The 13,375-nt window shown below is 44.1% G+C and overlaps 2 protein-coding genes across 10 annotated transcripts; both read left to right on the top strand.

Moving 5' to 3' along the window:
* On the top strand, positions 1-855 carry LOC121141500 (keratin-associated protein 4-12-like). 6 transcript variants are annotated; one of them, XM_040749680.1, is made up of 3 exons: positions 1-164; positions 231-515; positions 786-855. In XM_040749680.1, the coding sequence occupies exons 1-3, from the start codon at positions 1-3 to the stop codon at positions 853-855; spliced, it is 519 nt and encodes a 172-aa protein (XP_040605614.1). The 6 variants fall into 6 exon arrangements, with proteins under 6 accessions (XP_040605614.1, XP_040605610.1, XP_040605611.1 ...); XM_040749676.1 differs by having other exon boundaries at positions 231-524; positions 720-855; XM_040749677.1 differs by having other exon boundaries at positions 1-179; positions 285-329; positions 495-855.
* A 5,556-nt stretch (positions 856-6,411) lies between these two features.
* On the top strand, positions 6,412-13,050 carry LOC121141497 (keratin-associated protein 4-6-like). Of its 4 annotated transcripts, none has more exons than XM_040749667.1 (2): positions 6,412-6,586; positions 12,584-13,050. In XM_040749667.1, the coding sequence occupies exons 1-2, from the start codon at positions 6,412-6,414 to the stop codon at positions 13,048-13,050; spliced, it is 642 nt and encodes a 213-aa protein (XP_040605601.1). The 4 variants fall into 4 exon arrangements, with proteins under 4 accessions (XP_040605601.1, XP_040605600.1, XP_040605602.1 ...); XM_040749666.1 differs by having other exon boundaries at positions 6,412-6,595; XM_040749669.1 differs by lacking the exon at positions 6,412-6,586 and having other exon boundaries at positions 12,532-12,823; positions 12,953-13,050.
* Positions 13,051-13,375: the final 325 nt, after the last annotated feature.

Here is a 13,375-nt window from a genome sequence, read left to right as displayed (position 1 = left end):
ATGGTCAACTCTTGTGGCTCTGTCTGCTCTGAGGAGGGCTGTGGCCAAGGCTGCTGCCAGCCCAGCTGCTTCCAGACCACCTGCTGCAGGACCACCTGCTGCCGCCCCAGCTGCTGCATTTCTAGCTGCTGCAGGCCTTCCTGCTGTCGCCCCAGCTGCTGTGTGTCCAGCTGCTGCAGGCCATCTTGCTGTATTTCTAGCTGCTGCCGCCCCTGCTGTAGCAGTTCTAGCTGTTGTGGATCCAGCTGCTGCCGCCCCACCTGTTGCATCTCCAGCTGCTGCAGGCCTTCCTGCTGCCGCCCCAGCTGTTGCATTTCCAGCTGCTGCAGGCCTTCCTGCTGCCGCCCCAGCTGCTGTGTGTCCAGCTGCTGCAGACCCAGCTGCTGCCGCCCCACCTGTTGCATTTCTAGCTGCTGCAGGCCTTCCTGCTGCCGCCCCTGCTGTAGCAGTTCCAGCTGTTGTGTGTCCACCTGCTGCAGACCTACCTGCTGCAGACCCAGCTGCTGTCAGTCTGTGTGCTGCCAGCCCACCTGCTGCCGTCCCAGCTGCTGCATTTCTAGCTGCTGCAGGCCTTCCTGCTGTCACCCCAGCTGCTGTGTGTCCAGCTGCTGCAGGCCATCTTGCTGCATTTCTAGTTGCTGCCGCCCCTGCTGTGGCAGTTCTAGCTGTTGTGGATCCAGCTGCTGCCGCCCTACCTGTTGCATTTCCAACTGCTGCAGGCCCACCTGCTGCCGCCCCAGCTGCTGTGTGTCCAGCTGCTGCAGACCCCAGTGCTGCATCTCCAGCTGCTGCCGCCCCACCTGTTGCCAGACCACCTGCTGCCGCCCAGCATGCTCTAGTGGTTCCTGCTGCTGAGTGCTGCACACACAGCCTCCTGTTCTTCATCACCCAGCATTGCTGATGTAGAACTCCTGTGCGCTGATCTGGAGTGGCTGATCTCTTTTATCTTGATTTAGGCCTCAAAATAGAAATTTACTCACTCTGTCTTCCCTAACCAAATCTCTCTCTCTCTCTCTCTCTCTCTCTCTCTCTCTCTCTCTCTCTCTCTCTCTCTCTCCTCTCCCTCTCCCTCTCTCCCTCCTTCCCTCTCTCCCCCTCTCCCTCTCCCTCTCTCCCTCCTTCCCTTTCTCCCCCTCTCTCAAATAAAAATGAATTTGGATTTTCTCTCTAATCTATCATGTTACTTCCACTCTGATGTTTATTTTCTGTCCCATCTCTGTAATAGAAGTATTTCTATATATTAAATAAATCTGAATTTTAGACATTCAAATGCAAATGCATCACATCTCCTTATTTCTCCTTAACTGTTCTCAGCTGTCAGCTTCTTGTTAGCACCTCTCAAAATAAGGAAAAGCCCATAGTAAATTAATTTGCCTGTGCCCTCTGTTTCCTCTGTGTGCCTGCTGTAGTGCAGGGAGGTGTTTTCTTGGAACAGCCACATGGTCCTCTCTACCAGAGCTTTCCCTGTCAGAGGGAGAAGCTCTGAGACCAGAGCAAGTGGAGGAAGTTAGGAGCCACATGTTCCCATTTGCACTCACTGAACATGTCTCAGTCCCATGTTCTCGGTGGGAATGTCCTGCTCACATGTGCTCTGCTGGCTTCCTTCCCATGCTGGTCACTTATCACGTGAAGTACCCATCTCAGAGCCCTGTCTTCTAGTCTCACTGTTGCTGGCTTTCTGCATATTTTCTTTCTTTTTTTTTTTTTGTTTTTTTTTTTTTTTTTGGTTTTTACGAGACAGGGTTCCTCTGTGTTGTTTTGGAGGCTGTCGGTCCAGCCCAGCCTCGAACTCACAGAGATCTGCCTGCCTCCGCCTCCCGAGTGCTGGGATTAAAGGCGTGCGCCACCACCGCCCGGCAACTTTCTGCATATTTTCACACAACATGGCGGTCACCATGAGTGGTGTGACCTTTGGATTGCTTCCCACTTAACTGCAAATCTTAAATTTTTCTCTTTCTTTACAAGTTTTGCACCATTATTTTAACTATTAATCCTTATTTGTTTGTCCGTTCTGTCCCCTTACTGTATCTGAGCCCTAGAGAGCAGTGTCCATGACTGTAACACTCTAGAGGAGACTGTGTTTAAAGGGTGCTACCTCATGGTATGTGAACTATGTGGGATTCACTAAAAGCACTAGACCCAGGGATTTTTGACAAAAGTCTAATAAGGAAATCCTCTCAAATACAATCTATTAGACAGACATGGAAGCAAGCCAGATTCCTAGAAACTGCTCCCAAATCTGATATCAGTGAAGCCCACCTTTCTGGTCTCCAGCAGGCTCTGCAGAAAGCCACTTGCCCTGTGCCTCACATTAGGATATGGACAAGGCATCTTTCTTGGATTCTTTTCACATGCCAGGAGAGAGGGAGAGAGAGAGAGAGAGAGAGAGAGAGAGAGAGAGAGAGAGAGAGAGAGAGAGAGAGAGAGAGAGAATGAAGTCGGGTATTTAGGGAGGTGGGAAGTATCATGGAAGACTTGGGGGAAGGGGAAGAATGCATTCAAAATATGTTGTATGAAAATGTTTTTGAAATAAAAATAAACGCAAAAAAGCAATATTTGAAAGAGAAAATGAGAAACAGGACATTTCCATAGCACTAACTACACAGATAAATTGCTTGCCAGTGTTTAAGGATATGGAAAATGATACCAAATCTTTAACATCTGGCAAAATTCATTTCCAGTGGCACAGATGTCATTAACAACATTGCACATGTATTACTTTTGAGTAATTAGTATTCTCATTACTCAAAAATGACCTGAACTATCAAGACCTTTGCCTTTTGCCCCACAAAATGCCACAACAATGGGCATCATTCCCATTGGTTAGTGAAAAAATGCATAGTAAGAACTATGTCTACACAACTATCATTATGGTACAGGATACAGACAGAGAGGGAAAGAGCCATAATCTCAAACACAGAGACTCACATGACAGCCCTCTGAAAGAGAGATGAAAACAGCAGACTCCAGAAGCAATCAGAACCAAACATGAGTCAGGAGGAAACCAGATCAGTAGAGTATACTACAACTGGACAAGAAAATTTTGTTTCTAATAAATTAAGCCATTAAGTGGGTAAATGCTACTCAAATGTATAATTACTAGTCAGAAAACAAAAATAAGGAAAGCATTTTCACCCAATGAGTAAGAGGCTGTGGGAGATGTCTAAACTCCAGAACCTCATCTTTTTGGAAACCCTCCTGGATTGTAACCTCTGACACTGTGGTCAGCTCCTATTGTGGCTCTGTCTGCTCACTGGGAAGCTGCTGCCGGCCCAGCTACTGTGTTTCCAAGTGTGGTAATTCCAGCAGCTGAAGCTCGAGCAGATGCTCCTACTGCTGTGTGCAGCACACGGCCAACTCTTCTGTTATAGCACACACCATTGCCTAACCGACATCATCTGCACCAGCCACCACTGTGTCCTGTGCCTCTTCTTGCTGCTGGTTTCTGCTTGGAATATTTGTCACACCATGGACGTTTTCACTAGTCACATAAAATGCATTATAGCTATCCAGTGACTGGAAAAAATGGACTCTCAGCTGCTAAGTTCTCTTTGATGAAACAGTCAGAGCTGAATTCAGTTCCTACGGGAAATAGCAGGAGTAAATGCAAATGATATTTTAACCCAAGCTGAGTATATCTATTTTTAGATGGGATGTATCTGCATTCTGAGGGCTAGCTAATTATGATGATGCCATAAAGCACTGTTTCCACAAGATCTCAACCGAAAGCTATTTCCCATCTTACTAATATCTCCTAATGGGTTAAATATTTTATCGTGTGTGTGTGTGTGTGTGTGTGTGTTTGTGGGTCTGTGGGTCTGTGTATCTGTGGGCTTGCATATGTGTTTATCTGTCATTTCATACCAAGACCACTTTTCTCACCACCAATGTAGAAGGGTATGATTAGGAGCAGGGGGCCTTTATTCTTGTCACCTGGCTTGAGTCAGGACACTCCAGGTTATTTGCAATGTAACACAGAGAAGGCTACTGACATCTTCAAAACTCAGACTGTCTCTGCAAAATATAAATGATGCATATGAATGATATATTATGCCTTTACAAGATCTAAAGACCTAATCCATGTTATACACTTATCACGGGGTAAGACATATAATATAGGCTCTCTACATGTGTGGATTTTGTTACTGAAATGCTACCTAAGGCTAAAAATAGTGTCTTGGCATAGCATTCTCTTTGATGAATATCAGGAAAATATGTATCACTCATTGATTCTCCTGCATAATTCAAAGTGAAGGGTAATTTAAGGATTCCGATGAATTCAAAAGCATGAGGTTATCTGTATTTCACTGGACTATATTTCGTGTTTCAGCATGTTCCATTATTGGCTGCATAAATTTTGAGCATCTTTCCTTGTATCCTTCCTTCTTTCTTTCCTTCTTCTCTAAACATATAACTCTTACTTGGAATCCAACGTGTACCTCGTAACCCAAGAATCTTAAGACTGCTGTGTCAATAGAGTCTAGCCAGGAGCCAGGCACATTCTCAGGGCAAGGACCTTACTATGTGTATTATTTTGTCCCACATATATTTGAGTTCATTAGCAGACTGCCATAATAGTAGACTGGATTTGAGAACCATTACAAGTATGTTAACTGAGTACATTAATTGCTGCAGCCCTGGTACATGAAAATTATTAGTGGATTGAAAATCAAATCCAGAATATATAAAAGAAGTTACTAACTTTGAAGGTGGCTGTCATGATTAGTTTTAATTGTCAACTTTATGCATTCTAAATTCATCCAGAAGACAGTCTCCATGAGTGATTATCTAGGTCAGGTCAGGTTGGCGTTTGAGCATATCTGCAAGGGATTGTCTTGATTGTTTTTAACTGAGACAGGGAGAGCCACCCATTGTCATCAGCTAAGCAATTTACTGGCCCCCTTAAGTAACTTTTTTAGACCTGAATTCTGGTAGCCCTAAAAGAGATTCACATAGTTATGTGAAACTTTGTTGTGAACACTGTTAATTTTTAACGTATTCTTTGATACTTTCATACATAAGCATGATATATTTTGATCATATGTTTCTTCTGTTATCCTCTTGTACCTACCTTAGTCCCCCTCCTACATTCTTTATCTGCTTTTGTGACCCACTGAGCTTAACTGAGATTGCTTGCATAAGCATGAGTGTAGCAGTCATTGACCAGAGCACGGAAAACTTACCAGTGGTTATGCCACTAAATGACTCCACCTCCTCCAGCAGCCTTTAACTGAGTGGCCCCTTGGGGAGGGATGAGGCCTAATGAGATCTTTTCCCATATACCACGATTGTATGAGTCTTTTGCAGGTAATCACACACACTGTGAGTTCATGAGTGCACGACTATGTCGTGTACAGAAGTCGGTGATTTGCAGAGCCCCGTCCCTTCTAGCTCGTACATTCTCTCCACCTGCTCTTTCAGGATGTGGTCATATAGATGTCCTATTTGGGACTATAAGCCACTGCATTAGTTGTCGTCCACTATTGAGAAGTCTCTCTTGCCACAGTTGACAACAGCATTTCTCTGGAATTCTGGTGTTGAGGTAAACTCCATGAATGTAATTTCTGTGTAAGCACATGTAAAATTGGGAATAGGTCTTATAATCTTCTTAATGTCTCTAAAAACTGAAAAGATTACAAAAACTTCTAGAATATATGAAAATAGTTTGGCAAAGTGTCAATAAAGTATAACATCGAGATATCTTAATATTACAGAAAAATGGATTTAAAACTGTCAGGTATGTTACTCTAGTTCAGCCTGGAGTGCAACTCCAAAGACAGATCTCAATCCAGATGACTCTTCAGGACATTAAAATACTGAGTCATGCCTATCCATCCCACCGTGCATCAGGGTGCTGACACTGACCACATCTTGGAATGTCCTAGGAATTTCACTAGCTCAATGAACACCTAGAATGTACACATGGATCATGGGCACCTCGAATTCTCACATTTGAAAGAAAAGACCTTCCTTCCTGTTTTCATTCCAGTGATGCACCTGACAGAAGCCAGCATCCATCTGCCGTGAATTCCACCTCCATGAGGAGCCCCTCTGAAATCATGTCGGGTTGAGAACTGAAGCACAGACGATGCCATGTCATATGACGAGCAGGGACTGAGGTCATGTAATATGTATGGCAGCTGAAGGAAGAATACAAGAGATGATTCATGGTGGAACACCAGGAAACATGAGAAAGGTGAAGTAATTATTTCCTGCATATTGGCAGTTTTTACCAGAAAGCTGCAGTCTATTAATTTGCATTTGTATCCTGTAAACAAAAACAAGGAAATAGTATTCTCATAATTACAGAAACAATTTAGCTGAGTATAAAAGGGGACCTGCAGCGAGGAGACTACAAAACGTGAAACTCACTCACTTGTAAACCCGTCCAGAACCTCCAACTCTCACACCATGGTCAACTCTTGTGGCTCTGTCTGCTCTGAGGAGGGCTGTGGCCAAGGCTGCTGCCAGCCCAGCTGCTTCCAGACCACCTGCTGCAGGACCACCTGCTGCCAGCCCAGCTGCTGTGTGTCCAGCTGCTGCAGACCCAGCTGCTGTCAGTCTGTGTGCTGCCAGCCCACCTGCTGTCGCCCCAGCTGCTGCCGCCCCAGCTGCTGCATCTCCAGCTGCTGCCAACCCTCCTGTGGTGGTTCCAGCTGCTGCAGTCCTTGCTGCCAGCCCTGCTGCCGCCCCTGCTGTCGCCCCTGCTGCTGCCTGCGTCCAGTCTGTGGTCAGGTCTGCTGTCAGACTACTTGCTACCGCCCCACCTGTGTCATCTCCACCTGCCCCCGCCCCATGTGCTGCGCCACCCCTTGCTGCTGAGACCTTTCTTTCCTGAGCACAGCCATTTTTTCCCACCTCCTTCGTTATGAAAATAGACCTTGTGTACCTCTTAGCCATCTTGAGAGAGGCCATTCCTGTCAATTATGCGCCCATATCCCAGACTCAGGAAAGCGGCTTCTGTTGACTTCTACCTCGTCTCAGTCCAAAATATGAAATTGGAGGTTAAGAAATTAATACAGAGGAAGGTGGGAGTGGATCCTGAAGGAGTTACGGGGAGGAGTGGAAGTGTTAATGTGATCAAAATTCATTGCACGTTGTGTGTGAAAATTCTCAAATAATTAATACAAAATGCTATATTTTTTAAAAGAAGGTAACCAGAGTGCAGGTCTTCTCTATCCAAACGGAAATGCCTCCAGCGCCTGTAGAGTCAGATTATACCCTTACAGCTGGAAGTCTCTTGGGCCACCTTGCTTTCCCTTTAACTGTGACATCTTTGTACCTTATTGCTGCTACTCTAAATAAAATGTGTTTCATTGGAATAGAAAACCAATTTTCCTGTGTTTGTTGCTTTATAATGATTGTCTCCGGTTAATGGAAATTATATTCAAAGCCCAACTACCCCAAACTTTCTTGACCCTGCTCTCATGATGTCAGGAAATGTCCAACATGAAGAGTTAAAAATTGGAAAAAAGGAACTGCAGTCAGTCATGTGTAGTAAACTCATGAGTGTATCAACCTGCCACGTCCAGAAGACACTGGGTTTTACACTCTTTCCACTCTCTTTTTCGTGATCTTTCCTGAGCAGAGTGTGTAAGTGTGTGGGGTGTGCATGTGTGTGCGTGCATGTGTGTACACATGTATGTGTATGTGTGTGTATGTGCACATGCATGCATGTGTGATAAAATGTCCATTTTAGGTCTGAATTCTCTCCAGTCCCTTATCCTCTACTTTGATGGTTGGGATTCTGCATTAAGTACCCATGTCTACTGCAAAAAGAAGTTTCACTGGTGAGGGCTGGGAGATGCCTACTTTTTTTTTCCAGAGGTCTACCTGTTGATAAGTTGCCCGTGTTACACGAAATAACCTCCTACCAGTGCTCAGGAAACCAGGCCCGCTTAAACACAGTAGGTCACACCCACAGGCAAAGGCAGGAAAGAAGGAGGGGGGTGCTAGTCAGGAGGAAGCTCTGGGTCTGAGGAGAGCTGAGACTGGGTGACAGGAAATGACAAAGACTAGAACACAACACACACAGGAATGAAAATTTCAAAGAATAAAGAATAAGAAAAGTGGTACTGGAGAGATGACTCAGTAGCTCTGACTGCTCTTCCAGAAGACCTGAGTTTAATTCCCAGCATCCACAAAGCAGTTCACAACTGTCTGTAACTCCAGCTCCAGAGGCTCCAACACAGCCATGCAGGCATACATGCAAGTCAAACACCAATGAACATGAAAAGCTAAAATATATGAATGGAAAAGAAAATAAAAAGTAAAAAAGTGAAAGAATATTTTAAGAGATTCTGTACCAAGCAGTTAAATGACAGTCAGTTTTTCATAGCAATTTATTAAAAACTTTTTTATTTAAATTAATTTTATTTAAATAACAACTTTTCATTTATTTTACATAGTAACTGCCATTTCCCCTCTTCCTCTTCTTCAAGTCTCCACTTCCCAAATACCTCCTCCCTTCCACTCTTCCTCTCCATTCAGAAAGGCACAGTTCTCCCATGGGCTTGAGCCAAGCATGGCACATCAAGTTGAGGCAGGACCAAGCTCCTCCCCTTATGTCAAGACTAAGCAAGGTAATCCAGCATGGGGAATAGGTTCACAGAAGCCAGCTGAGCCCCAGGGACAGGTTCTGACCTCACTGCTAGGTGTCTTACAAGGAGATCAAGCTGCACGACTGTCACACACATGGGGAGGGCCTAGGTCAGTCCTGAGGAGGTTCCCTAACTGTTGGTCCAGAGTACATGAGTTCCCATGAGCTCAGGTTAGCTGTCTCTGTGGGTTCCCCCATCATGACCCTCCTGGCTCTTATAATCCCTCCTTCAAGGCACCTGAAGCTCAGCCCAGTGCTTGGTTATGAATCTCTGCCTCTGCTTCCATCAGTTACTGGACAGAGTATCTCTGAAGACAATTAGGGTAATCACCAATCTGCTTACAGTAGATGGTCAGTTCAGGCACCCTCTCCACTATTGCTAGGAGTCTTAGCTGGGGTTATCCTTGTGGACTCCTGGGGGTTCCCCTGGAGCCAGGTTTCTCCCTGTCCCCCCAAATGCACACCCCATCAAGATGTCTGTTTCATCAGTCTCCCCCTCCAACCCACCAGTCTATCAGCCTTGAATAACTGCATGGGCTTCAAAATGAGTGAAGTGCTAAGAACACATGGAGGGAAATCTTTTTTCAAATGCCAAAGTTTGGCTGTCCTGGGTTTTTTTGCTTTCTACATGAAACCGAGTAGTGTCTTTCAAGATCTGTAAAGAATTGTGTTGGAATTTTGATGGGGATTGCGTTAAACCTGTAGATTGCTTTTGGTAGGATGGCCATTTTTATTATGTTAATACTACAGATTCATGAGCATGGGAAATTTTTCTATCTTCTGATATCCTCTTCAAGTTCTTCAAAGCCTTGAAGTTTTTTGTCAAACAAGTCTTTCACTTGCTTGGTTAGGGTTCCCCCTAGATATTTAATATTTTTGTGGCTATTGTGAAGGATGCTGTTTCCCTGATTTCTTTCTCAGTCTGTTTGTCATTTGTATATAGGATGGCTACTGATTTTTTACTACTGAGTTAACATTGTATCTAGATATATTGCTGAAGGTGCTTATCAGCTGTAGGAGTCCCCTGGTAGAACTTTTGGGGTTGCTGATGTATACTATCATATCATCTGCAAATATGTTACTCTGACTTCTTCTTTTACAATTTGTATACCCTTGATCTCCTTCAGTTGTCTTATTGCTCTAGCTAGAACATTAAGTACTATATTGAATATATACATAAAGAGTGGACAACCTTGTCTTGCTCCTGATTTTAGTAGAATTGCTTTGAGTTTCTCTCCATTTAATTTAATGCTGGCTATAGGTTTGCTGTGTACCACCTTCACTGTGTTTAGGTTTAACCTTGTATCCCCAATTTCTCCAAGACATTTATCATGAAGGGGTCTCCAAGACTTTTTAAAAGTTTTTTTTTTTGGCATCTAATGAAATGATCATGTGTTTTTTCCCTTTCAGTTTGTTTATATGATGGAATTCATTGACTGGTTTTCGTATGTTGAACCATCCCTGCATCTCTGGGATGATCACAGTGGATGATCTTTTTGATGTGTTCTTGGGTTCAGTTTGCAAGTATTTTGTTGAGTATTTTTGTATCTATGTTCATAAGAGAAATTAGCCTATAAATCTCTAACTTTGTTGAACCTTTGTGTGGTTTGGGTGTTAGGATGAGTGTGGCCTCATAGAGTGAATTTTCCATTGTTCCTTCTGTTTCTGTTGTGTGGAATAATTTGAGGAGTGCTGGTATTGCCTCTTCTTTGAAAGTCTTATAGAATTACCTGCTAAAACTGTCTGTCTGGTCCTGGGTTTTTTGGGGGAGGAGGTGGGGGGTGCTTTTAATGACTGTTTCTATTTCTTTAAGGGTTATAGGTCATTTAAGTTGTTTATCTGATTTAGTTTAGCTTTGGTAAGTGGTATCTATTGAGAAAATTACCCATTTCTTTTAGACTTTTCAATTCTGTGGAGCACAGGTTTTTAAGGTATGATCTAATGAATCTTTGTATTTCCTGGGTGTCTGTTGTTATGTCCTCCCCTTTTTGTTTCTGATTTTGTTAATTTGGATATCCTCTCTATGTGTGTTTTAGTTTGGATAAGGGTTTTTCTATCTTGTTATTTTTTTCAAAGAACCAATTCTATGTTTCATGGATTCTTTGTATTCATCTCTTTGTTTCTGTTTTATTGATTTCAGTCCTCAGTTTGATTATTTCCTGCTGTCTACTCCTCATGGATGTGCTTTCTTCTTTTTGTTCTAGAGCTCTCAGGTTTGTTTTAAGTTGTTAGTATGAGATCTTTCAATTTTTTAAATGTAGATACTTAATGCTATGATTGTTCCTCTTAGCGGCATTTTCATTATGTTTCATAAGTCAGGGTACGCTGTGCAATCATTTTCATTGAATTCTAGGAAGTCTCTAATTTCTTTCTTTTGTTTTGACCCAGTTGTAATGATAGTGCAAAGATTTCCTCATTCTATGCTGCCTTCACAGAGAATTATCATTTTACCACACTTGATTTATATCTAGATAGACACACAAGGAGACAGGTAGGTAGGTGGATGGATGGATGAAAAGAGGGAGGGGGAGGAATGAAGGAATGAATGAACAAAGGCCCGTATGTATAATACATGGATGTGTGTGTGTGTGTCTGTGAGAGAGAGAGAGAGAGAGAGAGAGAGAGAGAGAGAGGCGTCTGCACTCATATGTTCAGATGCAAATGTGCTCATGTTTGTGGAGAACAGAGGATGACCTTGGATATCATGCCTCAGGCACTGTCTATCACTTTAATTTTGAGAAAAGACCTGACTGGCTAGCAAACCCAATTCCACCTGCCTCTACCTCCCCAGTGCTGGGGTGACAAGTACATGCCCCTATGCTTGGAATACCTTCTGGGGGTTGAACTCAAGTCCTCATGCTGGCAGAGAAAGCACTGAGCCGTCTTTACAACCCTAAAACCAATGCTGATCCCCAGATTAAGAATTCTTTCATAGTAACTTAGCATTTTTCCATTTTTAAATGGAGAAATATTTTAAAATATACAAATGCCATGCCCCTAGTCAAACATTTATCGAATCATTTTAGGATTCACTGAGATTTCCTGACCAAGTTTTATTACCATGGATATAGAGACTCTGTAACTCCCTTGCTCTTTCCCATTTAACTCATCACCATTCCGCTGTTGTGGAGAGCTTCTGGTCTTCTTATATTTCTCTATTTAGTCTTAGTATAGGCTGATTATTCTTATTGCACTTGATGTGTTGAAATCCATTGCTGCCACTATTTGTTTTGATATTCAAGTTTTCCCATACTGGGCCAGTGAGAGTGCCTTCAAGGTGGCCCCAAAGGCATTTTCCTATTGAAAACAGTGAGTCATTGGTGACAGCTTGAAAATGGGTAAAGGAAGTATGGCTTCTACTGCATTCTTGGAGGTAGTCTGAATATCCCACCATCAAATGAGCATCCATGACTCACAGACAAGACGCTCTTCCTCATAGCTCACAGGGAGCTATCTCGCTATGATAAGCTACCCCCCTCACCTGCATTTCCCTGTTATCATCATTCTTCCCTTTGACATCAAAAGAGATGTGAGCACTGTGAGACACATTGGCTTAAGTAGCATCATGAGTGTTACGCAAACCACAAGCATAAGCAGTGACTGAATCCATAGGATGGGCCAACCCCAGAAGCAGAGTGGACAAACAAGGAAACAGGGAAGGAAATTTTGTGACAAAAACCAGATCCGGTAATCTTAATGCACAAGGAAAAGGAAATATTATTTTTCTTCATCTTCAAGTACTTAAAAAGGCAAAACAATGATCTGACTTAATGATGCCAATTTCTTCAGGGAAAAGAAAAACAACTTCGAAATATTCCAGGTCATGGTCATAGTACCCTTAGAAGAATATAAAAGGGGGCATGCAGCAGGGGGAATTTCAGATTCCCTACCTACTCATTCCCTTACTAATTAGAACCTCCACCTCTCACACCATGGCCAGCTCCTGTTGTGGCTCTGTCTGCTCTGAGGAGGGCTGTGGCCAAGGCTGCTGCCAGCCCAGCTGCTGCCAGACCACCTGCTGCCAGACCACCTGCTGCAGACCCACCTGCTGTGTGTCCAGCTGCTGCAGACCCAGCTGCTGTCAGTCTGTGTGCTGCCAGCCCACCTGCTGCCGCCCCAGCTGCTGCATTTCTAGCTGCTGCAGGCCTTCCTGCTGCCGCCCCAGCTGCTGCAGACCCAGCTGCTGTCAGTCTGTGTGCTGCCAGCCCACCTGCTGTCGCCCCAGCTGCTGCCGCCCCAGCTGCTGCATCTCCAGCTGCTGCCAACCCTCCTGTGGTGGTTCCAGCTGCTGCAGTCCTTGCTGCCAGCCCTGCTGCCGCCCCTGCTGTCGCCCCTGCTGCTGCCTGCGTCCAGTCTGTGGTCAGGTCTGCTGCCAGACTACTTGCTACCGCCCCACCTGTGTCATCTCCACCTGCCCCCGCCCCATGTGCTGCGCCACCCCTTGCTGCTGAGACCCTTGCCATGGATCCACTCCCTGCTCTGTAGATCCAGATATTTTGTGGATGTGTTTTAACTTGAAACACAGGGACAGAACTGATGCTGTGAAATTAACTTCATGAGTCCGGTGAGAAGCCAGACCATGGATGATGTCTGGAATCTGGATTTCACTTGGAAACAAGTTTTACTCAGTCAGCAAACAACTGGAAAAACACTTCTCTGCATGCTTTCTCTATAGCACTTTGCTAATATATTTCTGTACCAAAGGAAAGTTCCCATTTCTCTGCAATAAAAATTCAGTGTGACTGTTACTCTTTTAAGATGGTGTCTTCTCTTCCT

This window comes from Mesocricetus auratus, unplaced genomic scaffold (assembly GCF_017639785.1).
Source record: "Mesocricetus auratus isolate SY011 unplaced genomic scaffold, BCM_Maur_2.0 Super-Scaffold_100007, whole genome shotgun sequence".
In the NCBI taxonomy this organism is placed as follows: Eukaryota; Metazoa; Chordata; class Mammalia; order Rodentia; family Cricetidae; genus Mesocricetus; species Mesocricetus auratus.
This window is presented reverse-complemented; position numbering and strand designations above follow the sequence as displayed.

What these genes read in the sequence shown, in the direction of transcription:
- LOC121141500 (XM_040749675.1), top strand. Translation starts at nt 1, where the DNA reads ATGGTCAACTCTTGTGGCTCTGTCTGCTCTGAGGAGGGCTGTGGCCAA. An exon ending in AGCAGTTCCAGCTGTTGTGT is followed by an intron (nt 465 to 719) that starts GTCCACCTGCTG and finishes CAACTGCTGCAG; the next exon opens with GCCCACCTGCTGCCGCCCCA.
- LOC121141497 (XM_040749666.1), top strand. Translation starts at nt 6,412, where the DNA reads ATGGTCAACTCTTGTGGCTCTGTCTGCTCTGAGGAGGGCTGTGGCCAA. An exon ending in GCCCACCTGCTGTCGCCCCA is followed by an intron (nt 6,596 to 12,583) that starts GCTGCTGCCGCC and finishes GCTGTGGCCAAG; the next exon opens with GCTGCTGCCAGCCCAGCTGC.